The 17,541-nt window shown below is 47.6% G+C and overlaps 1 protein-coding gene across 4 annotated transcripts in view; it reads left to right on the forward strand.

The window, feature by feature from the left end:
- Positions 1–8,518, forward strand: part of PPP2R2B (protein phosphatase 2 regulatory subunit Bbeta) — a 633,944-nt gene extending 625,426 nt beyond the window's left edge. For all 4 annotated transcript variants that reach the window (XM_087862155.1, XM_087862156.1, XM_045794355.2 and 1 more), the window contains 2 exons: positions 5,369–5,460; positions 8,086–8,518. In XM_087862155.1, coding sequence (XP_087718281.1) covers positions 5,369–5,460; positions 8,086–8,365 — 372 coding nt within the window. In that variant the 3' untranslated portion in view covers positions 8,366–8,518. The remainder of the gene's footprint in view (positions 1–5,368; positions 5,461–8,085) is intronic.
- Positions 8,519–17,541: the final 9,023 nt, after the last annotated feature.

The raw sequence follows: 17,541 nt of genomic DNA on the forward strand, positions 1-17,541 counted from the left end.
GCAGCTGACTCCTTGAAGGAAGCCAGAAGGATCCAAGTCTGGTGCAGAAGGCTGCAGATGGGAAGATGGACGACTCATCCATCAAAGGCAGGCGAGAAGTATAAAGAGCTATGGATGCATCGTGGTGGGAGCCATAGATGGTCTCTTCTTGTTGCTGCTGTTTTCTCATAAAAGAAGAAGCAAGCTCATTAGCGGAGGGAAAACACTCATCCCAGAGAGAGGCAGGGTTGCTCAGGGATCCAGTTGAGGACAATGGAAGGAGAGAGAGACTTATGGTGTGACTGTAATGATGGACCACTGAACCTCGGGTAGATGGGGAGGGAAAGTAGACAGAAAAGTGGATTTGAAGAATTGATGGAATCGAGATAGGAGGTAGCAATAGAGCAGTAGAGCAGTGCTTGTCAAACAGGTGTAATTAGGGTCGTGGCGAGTCTCATCATGTGACCAAAGCACAAAACACATCGAAAATCAGGAGGCCAAGTAACTGAGAGACCAGAGTAATGATTCACAAAGAATAATGGCAGGGGATCCATGGCAGGGGATCGGGCTGCCAGAACTGCTTCAAGGCATGTAGCAGAGGGACTCAGAACCGTTGCTGACTGTAACAAGGTAGTCAACAGGGAGTTGAGTGGGTGCCATGACTTCAAAGGAGCTGAGGGCTTTAGAACAGGAATCCTTGTCTGGAGCAGCAAGGAGCCCAGCTACCCCACTTTGACACATGAGTGGCCATAGGACAAGCCAATCTTTCAGAGAGAAGTTGGAGGACCCCAAGGACTTTGACCAACCGTGAGTAATGCAGGGTGCTGTGAGAAGGGTTTGGGGCCAGAATTCAAGAGGACAGAGGTGGTTGAGATGGTCTGTGGTTGCAATGAGGTTGCAGCCTGCCCTATGTATTTGGGGTCTTCCTGTCCCCCAGACCCTGCCAGACTTCGGGGCCCCACTTCACAGCACCTGCCTCCAGGCTCTCACCTTCACGTTCAGCCCAGGGCTAAGCCAACTCGAGTGTCCTCTTCCAGCTGCACCCACATCTCGTGTTACAGACAGCAGTGACAGCTAGAAGCTGCGCGTGGGTGGTATGGACAGAGGTGTGGCCTGCTGGCGAGCCTGGATGAGAGACACTGGATTTAGTCTCTTCAGAGGCAGGAGCAATTAGTCCTTTGATTTTAAAGAACAACGTTAAGAGCAAAGCTTGTTTTAGAACCCAGTGAGCTAGCTGTGACATGGAATAATCCACATTTTAAGAGCGTGATTCTCAAGGCAAGTTCAGCTAGTGGTAGATGTGGGAGTGCTCTTTGTCAAATGCTTTGAGTTCGGTCTCATAGCACACACACTGAAATGAAATATTACAGAAGTTTAACTTTAGACAACATATTTCAAAACAATTTCAATTTATATACTATACCCAAACATACTATATAAAAATGGCAAACTCTGACTGAATTTCCAGAACACTGCTGAAAAAGACGGTGAAGTCTTGCCCAATGAGAAATAATTCCATCACCAGTTACTAATGCCTTCCCTGGGGAGGGAAGTGAGTAACATTCCCGCCATGTATTTTCATGCACACATCAGCTGGTCTCCAGCATCTTTCCAGGAATAAGAAACTGTAGACTCCGGTATCATTGGCTGTCTCCAAGCTCTCCTACAGAACAGGGGCTGGCAAACCGTGGCTGGTGGGCCAAATCCAGGCTCCATCTGTTTTAGTAAACAGTTTTACTGAGCCACGGGCACCCCTGATCATGGGTACACAGTTGCTTTCACGCTACAATGGCAGAGTTGCATGGGTGTGACAGAGCTGCTACAGCCCACGGCTTCAAATACCTGCTGTGTGACTCTTTACAAGAGAAGTCTGTCGACCCCTGAAATCTAAGAACTGACCGAGTTCACTCTCGCTGGGCTTCAGGAGCAGGCCCTTCACCTACAACACCAGGCTTCCACGAGTTCATGATTTGAGAACCTCTATGGTGGGAGGCTCAGTTTAGTGTCAAGAAGGCCATACACAATAGGAACATGGACAACAAATATTTGGAACATGAAGAAAAAAGCATCAGACTGGGTGAGTTTTAAGTTTTCTCTTGCTCTGTGTTCTAGGTGTTTCTAATCAATGTATCTTACCTTATTCTCTCCTCCAACAGAGAGAGGTCCATCTTCTTTGCCTAGGGTTCTGTTTTGTGTTTGAGCAACAGAACATAAACGTAACATACCTTCATAGACAATGTTCTTTTTCTTTAGATGTCAGGTCAAGGCAGCAGGAGCACCCCGAAATTTAGCTGCTGGGGAGGAGAAAATACTGCTTTAGACTGGATTTTCCTTTAGATCCCTCCTGACTTTTGCCTTTCAAGAATTCTTTGTAGAGTTCTTGGCAATGTGGTTCCTACTAATGGACCCACACTTCCAAAACACACATGTGTTGATACTTACTCTTCACCTGTGATGTAAGACAAAATGCCAAAGGTAAAAGTTTGTACGTCAAGAAAAGTTTGGGAAGAACATAGGCTGAGCCAAAAAAAAAAAAAAAGACCTATCCATTTCTTCAAATTTTATAATTCCTTGACCATTATAGGGTTCTGAGGGGTTCAGCGTCACAGAAAGCTGCTTCGTTTTCAAAACCAGTTTCTCCCTTCCCAAACACATCCGTGCCTTGCCTGAAAAGTGCTCCATACCAGACCACAGGAATGAGGAGGGGAAAGGGAAGGTTGCAAATAAGGACTATTTGGCTCATTTTTTTCCTCCAAAAAGTAGGAGAGCTGGAGTACAGGCAGGTCTTTTGTTACACTTTCCAGATACTGCCTTTTTGTATATGTACAAATTGAAGTTGGTGACAGCCCTGCAGGGAGCTAGTCTACCGGGACCACTTTTCCAACAGCGTTTGCTCACGTCATGTCTGTGTGTCACCTTTACCATTTTCGAGCTGCTTCATTATCTGTTATGACAATCTGTGATGACATTACTATTTTAACTGTGTTGGGGCGCCACAAATGGTGCCCCTAGAAGATGGTGAGCTTAAACACTGTATGTTGCGTGTTCTGCCTGCTCCACCAGTCCCTCTTTCTCCTCCGTACTCCCTGGACACAACCATATTGAAATTAGGCCAGTTGATAACCCTCCCCCGGCTTCAAAGTGTTGACGTGTAAAAAACAAAGTAGGCGGAAAGCGTGGCCTCTTGTGCCCAACTACCAAGTTGTGAATGTAAAAAGGAAAAGTTCTTGAAGGGAATTAAAAGTGTGACCCTAGCGAACAAACAAATGATGAGAACATGAAACAGCCTTATTGCTGATCTGGAGAAAATCTGAGTGGTCCGGGGAGATCAAACCAACCCCAATATCCCCTTACGCCAGAGCAAGGCCCTCGCTCTCTTCCATTCTCTGAAGGCTGGAGAGGTGAGGAGGCTGCAGGAGAAAGTCTAAAGCTAGGAGAGGTTCCATTTATAGAGCAGTCATAAGGTTCGAGGAAAGAAGCCATCTCCAAAACATGAAGAAAAGATCCCGAAGATCTAACTGAGAGAATTCATGAAGGCAGCTACACGAAGCAACAGATTTTCAATGTGGACAAAAGAGCCTTCTCTTGGAGAAAGACGCCATCGAGGAGTCTCATAGCTAGAGAGGGGAAGTCAGTGCCTGGCTTCAAAGCATCAAAGGCCAGGCTGACTTTCTCGTAAGGAGCGAATGCAGCTGGTGACGAAGTTGAAGCCAAAGCTCGCGCACCATCCTGAAAGTTCTAGGGCCCCCAAGACCTATGCACAGTCTACTCTGTGCTCTATAAACGGCACAACAAAGCCTGGATGACCGCACTCTGTTTACAACATGGCTTACTGAGTATTTTCAGCCCACGGTTGAGACCTACTAAGAAAAACAGATTCCTTTCAAAGTACTACCGCTCACTGACGACTCACCCGGTCACCCAAGAGCTCTGATGGGGACGGACAATGAGATTCACGTTGTTTTCGTGTCTGCTAACACAACAGAAAGAAATAGAAACGGTTTGCCAAACAATGGTCAAGATCAAGAATTAGTCCCCCTTTTTTGCCCACAGACTCTCTTGTGCTTCTTTGCTCAAAAACTTGTAACAATCACTAGAGACCCGCAGCCCTGCAAACAGAAATGGCCTTCTACCTCGGACTTGTGCGCTCGCAATGTGCCCAAAAGACGGCAGGAGAGGAAGGGAACGACAAGGAGTTAACGCACAGCAGAGACCTCAAGTGCAGGCCATAAGCCTCCCCGCCGCGTCCCCTTCTCCATTTAACAGTGCCACAAGCCCTGCCACAGATGGATTCTCTTGTCACCGGAGCAAGGAGGCAGGTACCCTGATGAGGCCCAAGACTGTTTGGGAACAGTCATTTGTGGAGTTAGAAACACTTGCACGGTCCAAATGACTCAGCATTTCAGTCCCCAAAACATCTCAGGGAACATAGGGTAAAGGGCCCAACCATGCCGACTGGTCTCACATAAAATTCCCATCCAACAACTTCATGGGGCCCCAGAGCCTTCCAGCCATGCCGCATTGATTCCCCAGCACCCCTTGCCCTTCCTCACTCTCAGCTGGGAACTCGGCTGCTTATTTCACTGAAAAACAGACACAGGAGAGACCTGCCCGTACTCCAGGACTGCAACCTCGGAGTCTCGACAGCGCCACCTGCACAGACCTCTCCAAGTTATTGCGCCCTATACTCAACATGGCAAAGTCCATCCTTCTGCTTGCTCAAGAGAAAGATCCAGGAGCCATCTGGACTCCCGTTCTTAGTTTCATGCTTCACAGTTGCCCCATCCACGAATCCTTTCAGTTGTCCCTGCAAACATGCCGAGAAGCTGACCACTTCCTCCCACTGCTCTTGCCCTGCTCCACACTGTCATCTGCCACCAGGCTCTCACTGGCCTCCCTGCCTCTGCTGCCTCACATTTATCACAACACAGCTCAGTGGTCCTTTCTGTGACATGTCCTCACCTCGCTCAGCATAAAAGGCCCACGCAGGGATGAAAGCACACCAGGGCTATTTTGTCCACTGCCTACCCAAGCACAGAGCAGGCAGGCCATAAGCACGGGGTGAATTAAAGACCAAACGAATGGTGTCCTCTAATACGTATTTTCAGATCAGTTTAGAAAATGGGACTCTACCCCCCACGGGCCCTTCTGCAGGCCACCGGCTACCTAAGCCAGCTGGCTTAATCCACACTCGCCCCATAAGCAGCTCACCAACCCAGCATAACCACCCACCACTGCAGAGGGCCCAGCCTCGATTCAGACCCAGGCCATCCAATTCAGGGCCCACGTACCCTGGAAGGATCAACAGCTCACATCCCAAGAGGAGGTCTTCCCAGAAACGAGCATTTTTAAAACAGTAACTGCCCTTTTTGATGTGTTTCCCCAACAGGTTCATGACTACCTCCGCAGCAAGCTGTGCTCCCTCTACGAAAATGACTGCATTTTTGATAAATTCGAGTGTGTGTGGAATGGGTCAGACAGGTAAGAGAGGCTCTGTGGCTAGGGAAACTTCCAGAGGTGGGCCCTGTGTTTGCCAGGGCCCTGGGCAACTTATCCTAAGCAGGGCACGGCCAAAGGGAGGTGGGGAGCAGGCCCCAGGGCCTGGCAGGAATCCACTGTATGCGTCCCTGGATTTCCCTTGCGGTCAGGCCTGGAAAGAAGGGAGGGATGCAGTGAGACCCTTGAGTCCTCTTTCAGGACTGGCACAAGTGACCGTGGGACGTCAACAAGGAAATCCCATGTTTTACACATCAGACGCCCCCAGAGCTAAGTCAACATGGCCGAAATGAAGAACCCTAATAATGCACCAGCAAATTCCAGCGTAAACCGTTCCGATTACTGCAAAGTATGCTTTCTAGATTGAAAATTATCCCTCAACGCTCCTAGTGTAGACCTGGCCAAAGGCCCCGGTGGTTCATTAGCTGAATTCTAGTTGGCCTCATTTATCATATTCCCTCAAAGTGATTTATTATTGTTTTAAAGCCTTTTATTTCAACAATACTTCATATTACCTTCTAATAGTTCATTTTTAGTTTGACAAATACAGATGATTCCCCGCCTTCCAGAATGTAGCAGAGGCTACCAGGGGCTGACGTAGTGTTTTGAGGGACGCGACACCAACAGCAGTGCTTAGAAGCACTACCTTGTGTCAGGGCAAGGCACTCAGGGATGGCAGCTTTTAGTAAAAACAAGGGGCTTCTGGCCATTCTGTGGCTTTCTTTGCCAATGAACCAAAATGTGCCTTCCACTTAGCAGACCCGGAAAGAATGCCCACATGACAGAGGACCCAAGTCCCAGCACCCCGCTGCTATAGGGCCGAGGGAAGAGACCACAGAGCAGCTGTCATAGAGGAACCGAAGCTCCTAAGGGGGAAAGTCGCCGCCCCGGGCCTGTTTCTAATTTTTATTTGTAGTTTATATAAATACATTGATTCATTTATAATTTATTCACTTTTTCATTATTAATAAATTGTTATTGTCCTAATAACTTACCTTAACCTAGACACACAAAGTTCGTATTAGTCACCTTCACACACGTCCTGTTATATAATCCCGACCACAAGACGACAAGGTTGTCGTCATCATCCCCATCATACAGCTGAGTAAACTGAGGCTCGGCAAGATAAAGTGACCTGCCCCAGCTCCTGAGCTAGTACGTAGTAGAGATGAGTAGGAAGTTTTGAGTTTGAATCCTAAGATGGACATTCTTTTCATAACCTCGCTATTTCTTGCCATAACCAAGAAAATTTTGGTTCAGATAAGGTTGAGAATTTTTTTGTGGTTTCCAAACCAACCAACAAAAACCAAAAAACAAGGACTTTCTCTGTTTAAAACCAAGTCGAGTCATGGTGGAGGAAGGACTTGAGGGTTCATGGGAAGCAGGGAGACCAGTGGCAGAGTGCAAGGCCCTGGGGTCGGAGGCCTAACTTGGCCACTTTGTTGCATGTGACACTGTGCAGGTTACTCACTTTTCCTCAGGTGTAAATCCCCTGTCTGGGATAACGTAAGTCAAAGCGAGATTGCGGGCGGTCGAGCACGCAGCGCCCTTCCTGATCAGGTAGCAACGGCTTCTTCCACCACAGAGACAAACACGTCTCTCTCACCACGTCCAGTGCCTGGGCCAGAGTTACACACACAAGCCCTTGACGGATTTGCCTGGCACAGCTGACCCAGCCCCCGAATGCCTGTCCCCCTGGCTGTGGCCCCACGCTCTCCATTTTTCCCGCACCTGCCTGCGCACTCATGCCACGCGAATACAGAGGAGACGCTGTCCTCTCCCATCCTCACCAGCCAGCCAGGGCTTCCCCCACCAATGAGGCCACCGCCCTCAGCCTGTCCCTGTGTACAAACTGTCACCAGTATACCATCAGTCCCTTCCTTCTGGAAGGATCTGGCAGTCACTGCCCTCAGTCAATCGTAAATCCGCCTGAGGGTGGAGAACTCTTATAAAAATGTGGACGCCATCTGTCAATCCACTAGCAACTCTTTCCCCTCCCAAGTTCTTTTGAATTTGCTTACTCTCTTCCTGAGGGAGACCACGATGACATCCATTTTTTAGGTAAGTAAGTTTGCTGGCAAGGCTGAAATGAGACCCGGTTCTTAGCTGGGGGAGGACACACCAGGCTGAGTGTGCTGTACTCTCCGCGTTTCTCCCACTGTGCTGGCTGCAGAAAGTCTTAGAGGTCTGGCGGCACAGCCCCGCTCCTACAGCCACGCTTTCTGTGTATATAACCAGCGTTTTCAAAAGTGTCTCTTTCCAGACTCACAATCCTAAGGGAGATAGGGCTGGGATCATTAAAACCACGGGACTCACTCACTGAGCCAAAGAACCAAAAGGAAGGGATCTATCAACAGAAGTAAGTAACAAGGAGGATTATCGGTGATCCTGCATTTCCAAAGCAGCCCAAGAGCTTGTTGATTCAAAACCAAGACCACAGTCACACTGTCCAGTCTGTTTGGGTTTTGGGTTTTTGGTTTTTAGTAAAACAGGTGGTGCCATAAGCTGGCCATGATCTGGTGTCATTAGCTCCAGAAAGACACCATGGGGATACGCTCCCACCTTTCTGCAGAGCCCTCGGTGACTCCCTATTTCCTCTCTACCTTGCAGCGTCATCATGACGGGCTCCTACAATAACTTCTTCAGGATGTTCGACAGAAACACCAAGCGTGACGTCACCCTGGAGGCCTCGAGGGAAAATAGCAAACCCCGGGCTATCCTAAAACCGCGGAAAGTGTGCGTGGGGGGCAAGCGGAGAAAAGACGAGATCAGTGTCGACAGTCTGGACTTTAGCAAGAAGATCTTGCATACGGCTTGGCACCCTTCAGAAAATATTATCGCAGTGGCGGCTACAAATAACCTATATATATTCCAGGACAAGGTTAACTAGGAGGACAAGTTGTTACTTACTAATCTCACATACTGAATACTAGTCAGACATGGTTTTAAATGTTTCTTTGGGTCTTCATTGGATGCATTGACATTAATTTCCCTATGCAGAAAACAATTGGAATAGAATTAAAAGGAGTCCAACTTTCCCAGATCCCCAGTTCTAAGAAACTTTTGTCCAACCCAATAGGTTCTGAGACACTTCTGTGTAGAATTGAGAGCTGCCAGCTAACACTAATTCTCCATAGTTGACTTGACTTTCTGATGCTTTTCTTGCCCGGTTTTCTCTGGTGGGTCCAGTGTTTTGTTCCTAGGTGTCTGCTGAGATAAAATGAGGTTGTCTGTAGTATTTAAAGAGAAAAGAGATAAGTTTTTTTTTTTAATTAAGCGATTCCATTTGATTGAAAAAAATCAACAAAAAAATAAACACCGTTTACTCTTAGAGAAGTTCTTTTTTTTTTTTTTTTGGTGAAAAATCACAAGCAGTCAGCATCTGCCGCACTTTTTATGAACAGTCTCATTTGAAGCCGATATTTATGTCACGAGGCAGCGAAGGGGACGCAGAATGAGAAGGGAGGGGACACATCAACACTGCTATACTCTTTTTTCTGGAAGCACCATAGAAACAGCCTGAGAATTTGGCCAGGAAACCCCATGAATGCTTCAGGACACATAAAGGGAACACTTTCCACACAGTGCTTCTCAGAGTTAGCTTGGCAAGGCCATGTGGGGCCACATTCCATCTGCTGCTTTGTTACTCTTGCTTTTTGTCATTTTAAATGGCTCCATATAATCCTCCACTTACACGTTCGTTGGCTTTTTCTCTTCAACCTTTTCCAGCTTATTTATTCCCTTGACTTCTAAAGGCCGAGTCCTGGTTGTTTATTATCTGGCATTCTCAGTGAAGCAATGGCACCACCCCAGGTTCCCTGAGAAAGGCTGGTCTGTTCCTCTGGGGGTGTCTCCTTAGCAGCCCCCTCTTCCTGGGTTGGGTAACGGAAAGTCACAATCCATCAATCTCCACTGCATCTCTGACAGAAATGGCCAATATACATGCTGACTTGTGAAGGCTCAAGTGTTTCTAACCCACCCCAAGCTCTCCAGCAGGACAAATACACCGAACGGCTCTCTTGCTACAAAAACGGAATAGGGGGGAGTCAGAACTCTTTCACGGTATCGTGAAGTCTGCTTGAACCTGTGCAGACTGCCTCATTCTGCCCCCCGATGTTTAGAAATCACACTTGTAAGTTCCGGAAGGTTCTATGTGGCACATCTCTGGGAAGGAGACTCAATGAATTCAAAGGATTTATAAATTTGAAGGGGAGTCTCAGAGAGGAGGTGGGAGGTATCTGGAAAGCGGGGCCCGGCTTTAGTGTCTCCATACTTGTCATGATGACTCATTCCCCTTAACTTCCATTTCGTCCACAGGAAATGACTGAGATGAGCATGTTTCTTTTAAAGAGAAATTCTCTTTTGATTGGCATGTTTATTAGAAGTCCCAACTTGCAAGTGTAATTTGCTTGGGAGGAGGGAAAAAATAGTCTTAAGAACCCTATTTCCATTCTAAGCTACTATCCATTTAAATAACAACTTCTTGGCAAGGGAATAGCTATCTAGCGTTTAAGGGAGCACCATTCTGTAAGACGCAGTCCAATTTCAGAAACACCGAAGTATGAAAAGCACTTCTCAAACATGAAGAAGCATGTGGACAAAGACGTGACTCTGTTCTCAATGTTCGCCCTCTTCCCTGCAATGAGAGCCTCTCTTCAAGCATCGCCCACAAACTGGCCCCAGATGGCAACTCTCTGGGCAGGATTCCTGGCCTGACTGGGGCAATGTTCTTGGAGGAGACCTGAGAGAGGATCAGAAGCTTCTCCAATGTACAGAGAACTGTGATAGCAGGATGGCTGGAAGGACCGGTGAGTTACTGTCCAGAGTTTACTATCTACTTCCTTAAGGCCTTTTCTCTGCTCCTCTGAGACTCATCTCCTCTCTCGGTACCAGGCGGGGGCTGGGAGAGATCCCTGTTGCCCAAATTTAGGCATCAACCTACCTCTGTGATCTTACTCATTTAAGTCACCTTTTTTAAAAGCAAGACTTAGTCTCCTCCAAAGAAACAATAATCAGGAAACGTCCGTTTTAGTGGTTTCTTAACCTTAAAATAATCACATAACGAGTGACGTAACAATCGTACCCATGCACCACCTACAATCATCTTGTGAACCCCCAGGAGTATGTTTAACAGACTTGGGGACACTGAGTAACTGGCGTCAGAGAACATTTGGAGGCATCCGAGAGCCCCGGCGGACAATGGTTCTTCACTAAGCGGAGCCAAGAGTGCTCCCCAAACACATACATGAGTGATTCTGGTCATGGTTTTAAGGGACTCACAGCCCCCCCCCCCCCACCGCAGGCGATCTGTGGACTCCACATAAATTCCCCTAACTACTCCCACACCCTTAGCACATAGATTTATAGTCTGAGATCCAGAGAGTGGGAGGAATTTGCTGAAAATCTCAGAGATAAGAGCAGACAGCAGCTCTTCGAACAAAGGATTCACCAGAGGAAAACCTCCAAGACTCCCAGACCGGCAGAGGAGGGGAGGCCCTAGAGCCTGGCGCTCAGGCAGCCAACCCCACCGCCGTGTATCGGCGCGGACCTGCCCTGCGCCAGGTACTGAACTCCGTCCTCGTACTCGACAGTCGCGATTTCCTTCCGCCCCAGCGCCGGAGATGGTCACCATCAACCCAGTCCCTGTTCCAGCCGACGCTAAAAGCTGCTGGAGAGCTGACTAGCCACGTTTTCAACAGTTGGTTGCTTCTCGGAAGCCTGCCCTGCTTGATACTGACAGCCTGCCGCGTGGTAGCAGCCGGCAGCTTACATGGAGCGTGGCGAGGGCGGAGGGGCCAAGGGAGCCACTGCTTCCCGAGCCCTTACTGAAATGATCCAAGGGAAACAGTGCCTGACGTCTAAAAAGCTGGACTTGCACAGACATCCGTGCCGCCTTGTCCGGAGGAGGAGGAGGAATTGGAAGAAACAAAGCACACAGACACGAGCGAGCATCGAAGCAGCGGGGTGTACGTAGGTGAGTGGGCAGTAAGAACCCATCTGCTGCTTAAATCCCCCAAGTCTGCCCTGTCTTTACTCTGTACTGGGGGGAAACACATCTTTAAACCTCTCATTGCTCTCATAATGAACTCAACCCTATCAACGCTTATTATGCAACCGGCCCGTGAAAGGCGGACAGCACTCAGGCAGAGCAAGGATGGAGCTAATGCTCTTCTAGCGGGGCAGCCAATGAAACCAGTCGACTGTCTCCAATGTATTTCTTTTCAGCACCGGGGCCTGTTATACTACAAGTTGACCCTCACATGCTCAGTCGCTGACCAAATGGGAGACCATGATTTCCCTTCCTTCAAACCAGCAGGGCACCTGCCTAGAGCTGCCCTCCTACCCCGCCTCCCCCACTGTGGGTGCACGCTTCTTTGTTCCCTCTGCCGACCGCCTGCTGGTCTCAAGAAAGCCCTAGTAGACCTAACAGCATCACTTTGGGGGTGGCGTTATAGTCCACAGCCAGAATGAGGGAACCCTTCCGAATTTGTCCTCTGCCCTTATGGCCAAGTGTAGATGAGGCGGGTGTGTTTTCAACACTACCCCCAAAGACACTGCAATCCACCAGCAGGAAACATTCACCACTGCTTTCCAGTGGAATGGCTTGCGTGGTCATGGAAAGAACGTGGAACTGGGAGACAGGAAATGTCGCTCCTGCCCCTGGCTCCCCTGCTGAGTAACTGAGGAACTTAGGCCGGTCACTCAAGGTGTAATCAGTCACGTCACCTGTAAAATACTCAGAAAACCATCTGTCCTAGCTCACAGAATTACTGTGAGAAGCACAAGAACTGTATTTACTTATAATCGTTTTGATAAATTTAAAGCACGATAAAATAACAACAGGAACAATACTCACTAGAAGACATACTAGTAATTTCTCATTAACTTCCTTCTTTAACACCCTGAGGTTGATGCCAGTGTTATTTCCATTTTGGAGGTGAGGAAATAGACTCAAGTGACCCACCCAGCCAAGGACACACAGCCAGGAAGAGAGAGACCCAGGACTCCAACCCGACGTATCTGACTCTAAAGCCAGAGCTCTTAAAACACTGTTTCTAATATACGATAGTAGCTAACAGGGACTGAGCACTTCTTATTATGGGCCAGTCTGGTTCACGTACTAATTCATTTACCACTGAAATTCTAGATACGAATACTCTGATTATTTCCATTTCTAGATAAGGAAGCTGAGAGAGACTGTGTAACTTCACCAAGCGTACACAGTTCACAAGCGTTCTTATCCTCTAGCTCATCTCACATTATAGAGAGAGAGATGGAAGTGACTGGTTACAAAGCAAGCCCCGGTCCCGACCCATAAGTTCATCAGTGTCAATCACGTAGTGAGTGCCTGGCACGTGTCGCACACGGGGAGGGCTGGGGCTGGAGGTACTGAGGTGCAGAAGCCACTCGCCCCCGCCCTCGAGGAGATGACAGCCACAGCGGAGTACGTGGATGCTGGGAACCTGTTTACAATGAGGGCCGTGTAAACTGCAGAGATCACACAAACAAGGAAAGAGTTAACGAGGACTGCTAAGAAAACAATTTTTCAGAATACGTGACATCTGAGCAGAGTCTTAAAGCGGTTCGGTCAACAGTCAAAGCACAATATGGCATTTCCAGCACAGAAAACAACGTCCATGAGGTTCTGAAGCAAGAATGGATAGGGCGTGGGAGCGTGAAGTTGCTGTGTCTCTCATTTTATCAGAAACCCACTTTCAGTTTGCCAGAACTGGCCTCACTCTTCTTTCTTTCATTCGTCCCATAACAATTACTTATTAAGCCCCATACCCAAGTACTGTATTTCAGTGTAAAACGGGTGGGAATAATAAAAGGAAACTAGTATTTATGGGCACTAATTCTATGACAAGCAGGGATAGACACTTTTTTAAATCATTACAATCACCCGATAGGTAAATCATTCATTTTTTACAGTTGAGAAACATACTCAAAAAGGTTAAATGACACATTGTGACCCAGCCAGAAGTTTCATCAAGGTCTGTCCTGCCCCAGACCCTGTACTTCTTCCATCACAGTGATGGGTGATACATAGCTACTCTGTCTTGTTTGTCTGGTTTGGTTACACTTGTGAGGATACAAACCATCTCTCTGCAAACAAATATTGCCTGACGGCTGACAACGAACACGAATTTGGTCTGTCACTAAAGCAGAGGATGAAGTCAAGCGGTTCACAGAGGTCTTCCACTCCTAACCCTGACCTTATTATTACTGTTTAATTGTCCTCCAATTCCGATCTTCCACGCACCATTGGTTGAACTGCTGGTGGCCAAACAAGGTCATCTGCCATCTCTACTGACTCCTGCCTTGGACGCTGTCAGAAAAATGAGCACAACCAGGACACAAACAGGGATTTAGTAACTGCTATGTTCCTGAGCCACTCCTTACTCCCGATTCCCTGAAAAGTCACCCTTGGTCTTTTTTTTTTTTTTTAAGATTTTATTTATTTATTTGACAGAGATAGAGACAGCCAGCGAGAGAGGGAACACAAGCAGGGGGAGTGGGAGAGGAAGAAGCAGGCTCATAGCGGAAGAGCCTGATGTGGGGCTCGATCCCATAACACCGGGATCACGCCCTGAGCCGAAGGCAGACGCTTAACCGCGGTGCCACCCAGGTGCCCCACACCCTTGGTCTTTTTGATAGCTCCTTTCCTCCCAACTCCTAACTCTCTGTTGTGACCCCAGGCATTTGGGCTGCTGCATTTGGTTGGAGTCAAACTGGACAGAGCACTTGTCCCAAACGCACCCTTGTACAGAAACCCAGAGACCACAGGGAAGTGGGACCAGCCATAAGTGCTGGGACTCTTGCTCTGATTGGCCAGCGGTACACTCCCTCCCAGCCAAATTAGTAAATCTTGTGTGGGTCAAAGAGCACCCCAGGAAGGCTGGAGGAGAAGTGATGGAAGGGAGCTGCTTTCCTGGCAAAAGGAAAAGCAATACTTGAGCATTCTAAACAGTCGCTCAGTTCGAGTCGTGTTCATGCATTCGTTCATGTAGTCACTCAATAAACATTTAATGACTGATCACGTATTACCTGCGAAGCCCAGCTCCAAAGTGGTGTGGGGACGCAGTCGTGGCAGTCCCTGTCCTCCAAGGGCTTACGGTGCTATGTGGGATACAGACAAACTCACAGGCAATGCTAACAGTAGAATGTCATGGTTAAGAGCCCAGGGTGCCTGTCTGGCTTGAAACTGGGTCCCCACCACTTAAGAAGCTGAATGACCATTGGTTAATTACTTAACCTTTCTAGGTCTCAATTTCCTTATTGGTAAAATAAGGATAAAATGGAACCTATTTCATAAAATTGCTATGAAAATTGAATGATTTGTACCCATAAGAACTGAGCGACTTAATACATACGAGAATGCTGCCTGACCAACAATAAGCAGCCCATGCATGGGTCTTGCTAGTGCTCTTCTAGGACTTTAAACAGCAAGATGTGTGCTCTAATGGGTATCTCAAGGTGCCAAGACAATGCAGAATAACTCCAGCTCACCCAGACCAGAAGCTACCCAAAAGAGGTGATTCCTAAAGCAATCCTTAATAAATAAATAGGGAATGACTTATCCAGGGGAAGAGAAAGGACGAGAGTGCTCCAGGTGTCAAGATAGTATATAAAAGGGGAAAAAAAAAAGCACATGGTGTATTTGAGGAACTTAGAATATTCTGATATGGTTGAATTGTAAAAAATAGTAAGGCAGACCAAGAGAAGTAAGGGGACACGAGGTGGAGGAATAGTAATGCATGATATGAGGAAATAATCATGATCATTAGTGAGTTTATGCATCAGAGATTCTCCAATAGCTAGGCTATAAACCACTCAATTGAGGAATTATGGTTCCCCTAACCTAGCAAATATGAATACAGCCCCCAGGTACAGGAGATGTATTGATAAATTCAGCTCAAGTGTCAACTCCTTAGAGACGCCCTTCTTGACTACCCTAAGGTCCTTGAGGACCAGGGTCACTTGTGTATCCCTAAATCATACAGAAGTCTCTGCCTCATAGTAGGTGCTCAATACATAGTTGTTGAATGAATGAACAAATAATGAATGAAGAGGACAGGCACAGCCTCGGTCCCTAGGAAGCTTACAAGATGAGTACTTTGCCACTGGGAGTTTGAGTAAAGGGAACCTTGGTCTATGGCATCACAGGACTGCTCAGAGGAGTCAAGAAACTAAAAAAAAAAAAAAAAAAATTGAGAGCCAGTGAGTCAAGATGCTTTAAGAGCAAGCCACCAAGCTCAGATTACAAAGTTAGTTAATAGAGCACATGTGTCCCTGCCTGATGCATTACCTCCCAGCAGTAGCTAGCCTTCTGGGACCCTGCAGAGCGTGCAGAAAGGTTGACAGCTTACAATCAATACCATGCTCACTGATGCAGGCAGCAACATTATCACACCCGAGATATTACCCCCCGTCCCAGCTCCAGCACTAAATATTCCCCATAACAAGGCAAAGAGAAGTGACAAGAGCTATTATTTTCAACGCTTCCACTTGGAAGCAAAGGTGAGCAAACCTTCCCTGGTATGTGCTTAGGGGAAGGCAGGCAGTTCCCCAAATAAATCACTTGGAGCCTAATACATGCCTAATACAACACGACAGGGATGGGAGAAGATTGGCATTTTCATTTGCCTGGGTGTCCAAAACCTAGAAGAGGAGACTCTGTGGGCAGCCGAGAGGCACAGCACCAAATTAGAGGGGGTGGAGGATCTGGTTGGGGGGAGTGTGTGAGGTGTGAACGCCGGCATTTATTCTCCGTGCCCAAGTCACTTGAGTAAGAAAAACTTGAGTCCCCCCAGTTGGACTTTCTTATTTCGGTTTCTTTGTGGCATAATTGAAAGTCATATTTCATCTAGACCAGGGGTTTCCAATTGTGAGCACACGTGGCTTATGAACAGTCAGCCTGAATTTATCAGAGAGAGTAGCAAACCATCGCATGTTAAGCAGCACCTGTTTCACAGTGGAGGCGGCAGTGGCGGAGGCACGGTGCACAGCAGCCACGAAGCAGGACTGCTCCTAAGTACACCGTAGCACGGGGCTCCAGCCCACAGTGGAGTTCTAACGGGAAGAAGCCCAGGGCTAGGACACCGGGGTTGTTTTCTCAATTCCATGGGGACATTTTTATCTAATGGCAGCCTCCATCTTCCAGCCCTTCATGTCCTAACCGGATGAGGGGTATTGCTTATTTGGCATCATCTTTTTGACAAGGCAGAAAGGTTAGTTATATCTGAGATGTTGGTTGAGGGAGGAATCAGCTGAAGCTCAAGGAAGGGTGTATTCATGGAAGATGTGACAAATGTCATAGAAACTCAACGTGTCCATCACAGAAAAGAAAACTCAGTTCAAAATTCACGTTTTCCAAAGTACAAAAAGAATGTGCCATTTCAGGAGTGGAACGTGGCTCAAAGCCACGCTTCGCTTTGACCAGCACAAGCACGGGTCACTCACTCCCATCCATCTCTGAAGGTGTCCCCGAGAGGGACATGCGGTTGAATCCTGCAAGAAAGGCAATTACAGCTCTTCCCTCTTCTCCAGCATTAAACAAATGATGGATTCTTGCTAACATATCAGGCACACGTGCACGCACACACGCACGCACACATGCACGCACACACGCACAGCCTCGACGCCCCACTAACAGGTCCTCCTCTCAGACAGCCCTTTCTGAATTCACGATTCTTCCCGTCAGAATGGTGGGGCTTCCCAGCTACTTAAGAACACAACCTGGAGACACAGGTTGTAAATTTTTTTTTACTGTATATTATACCAGAACTGGGGATTCATTTACACATTAAAACTCTGCCGGCTTGGTTGATAATAAAATTATACGGCTCCACATAAGAGCGAACGACTTCCTTTCTCGCCTGCCTGTTCTGCTCAGTCACAGCGACGCTTTGGCCGGAATAACGATCCTGGTGATGAGCAGTAATTGACTATCATAGTTTGCGAGGACACTTCAATTTACTCAGGCACTTTCACGACCAGAGAAGTGGTGTCATCTGCCCAAGGCTGCACAGAAAGTCATTCCAAGACCAAGAATGAAACCATATC

Source organism: Ursus americanus, chromosome 5 (genome assembly GCF_024610735.1).
Source record: "Ursus americanus isolate L20-20 chromosome 5, mUrsAme1.1.p, whole genome shotgun sequence".
In the NCBI taxonomy this organism is placed as follows: domain Eukaryota; kingdom Metazoa; phylum Chordata; class Mammalia; order Carnivora; family Ursidae; genus Ursus; species Ursus americanus.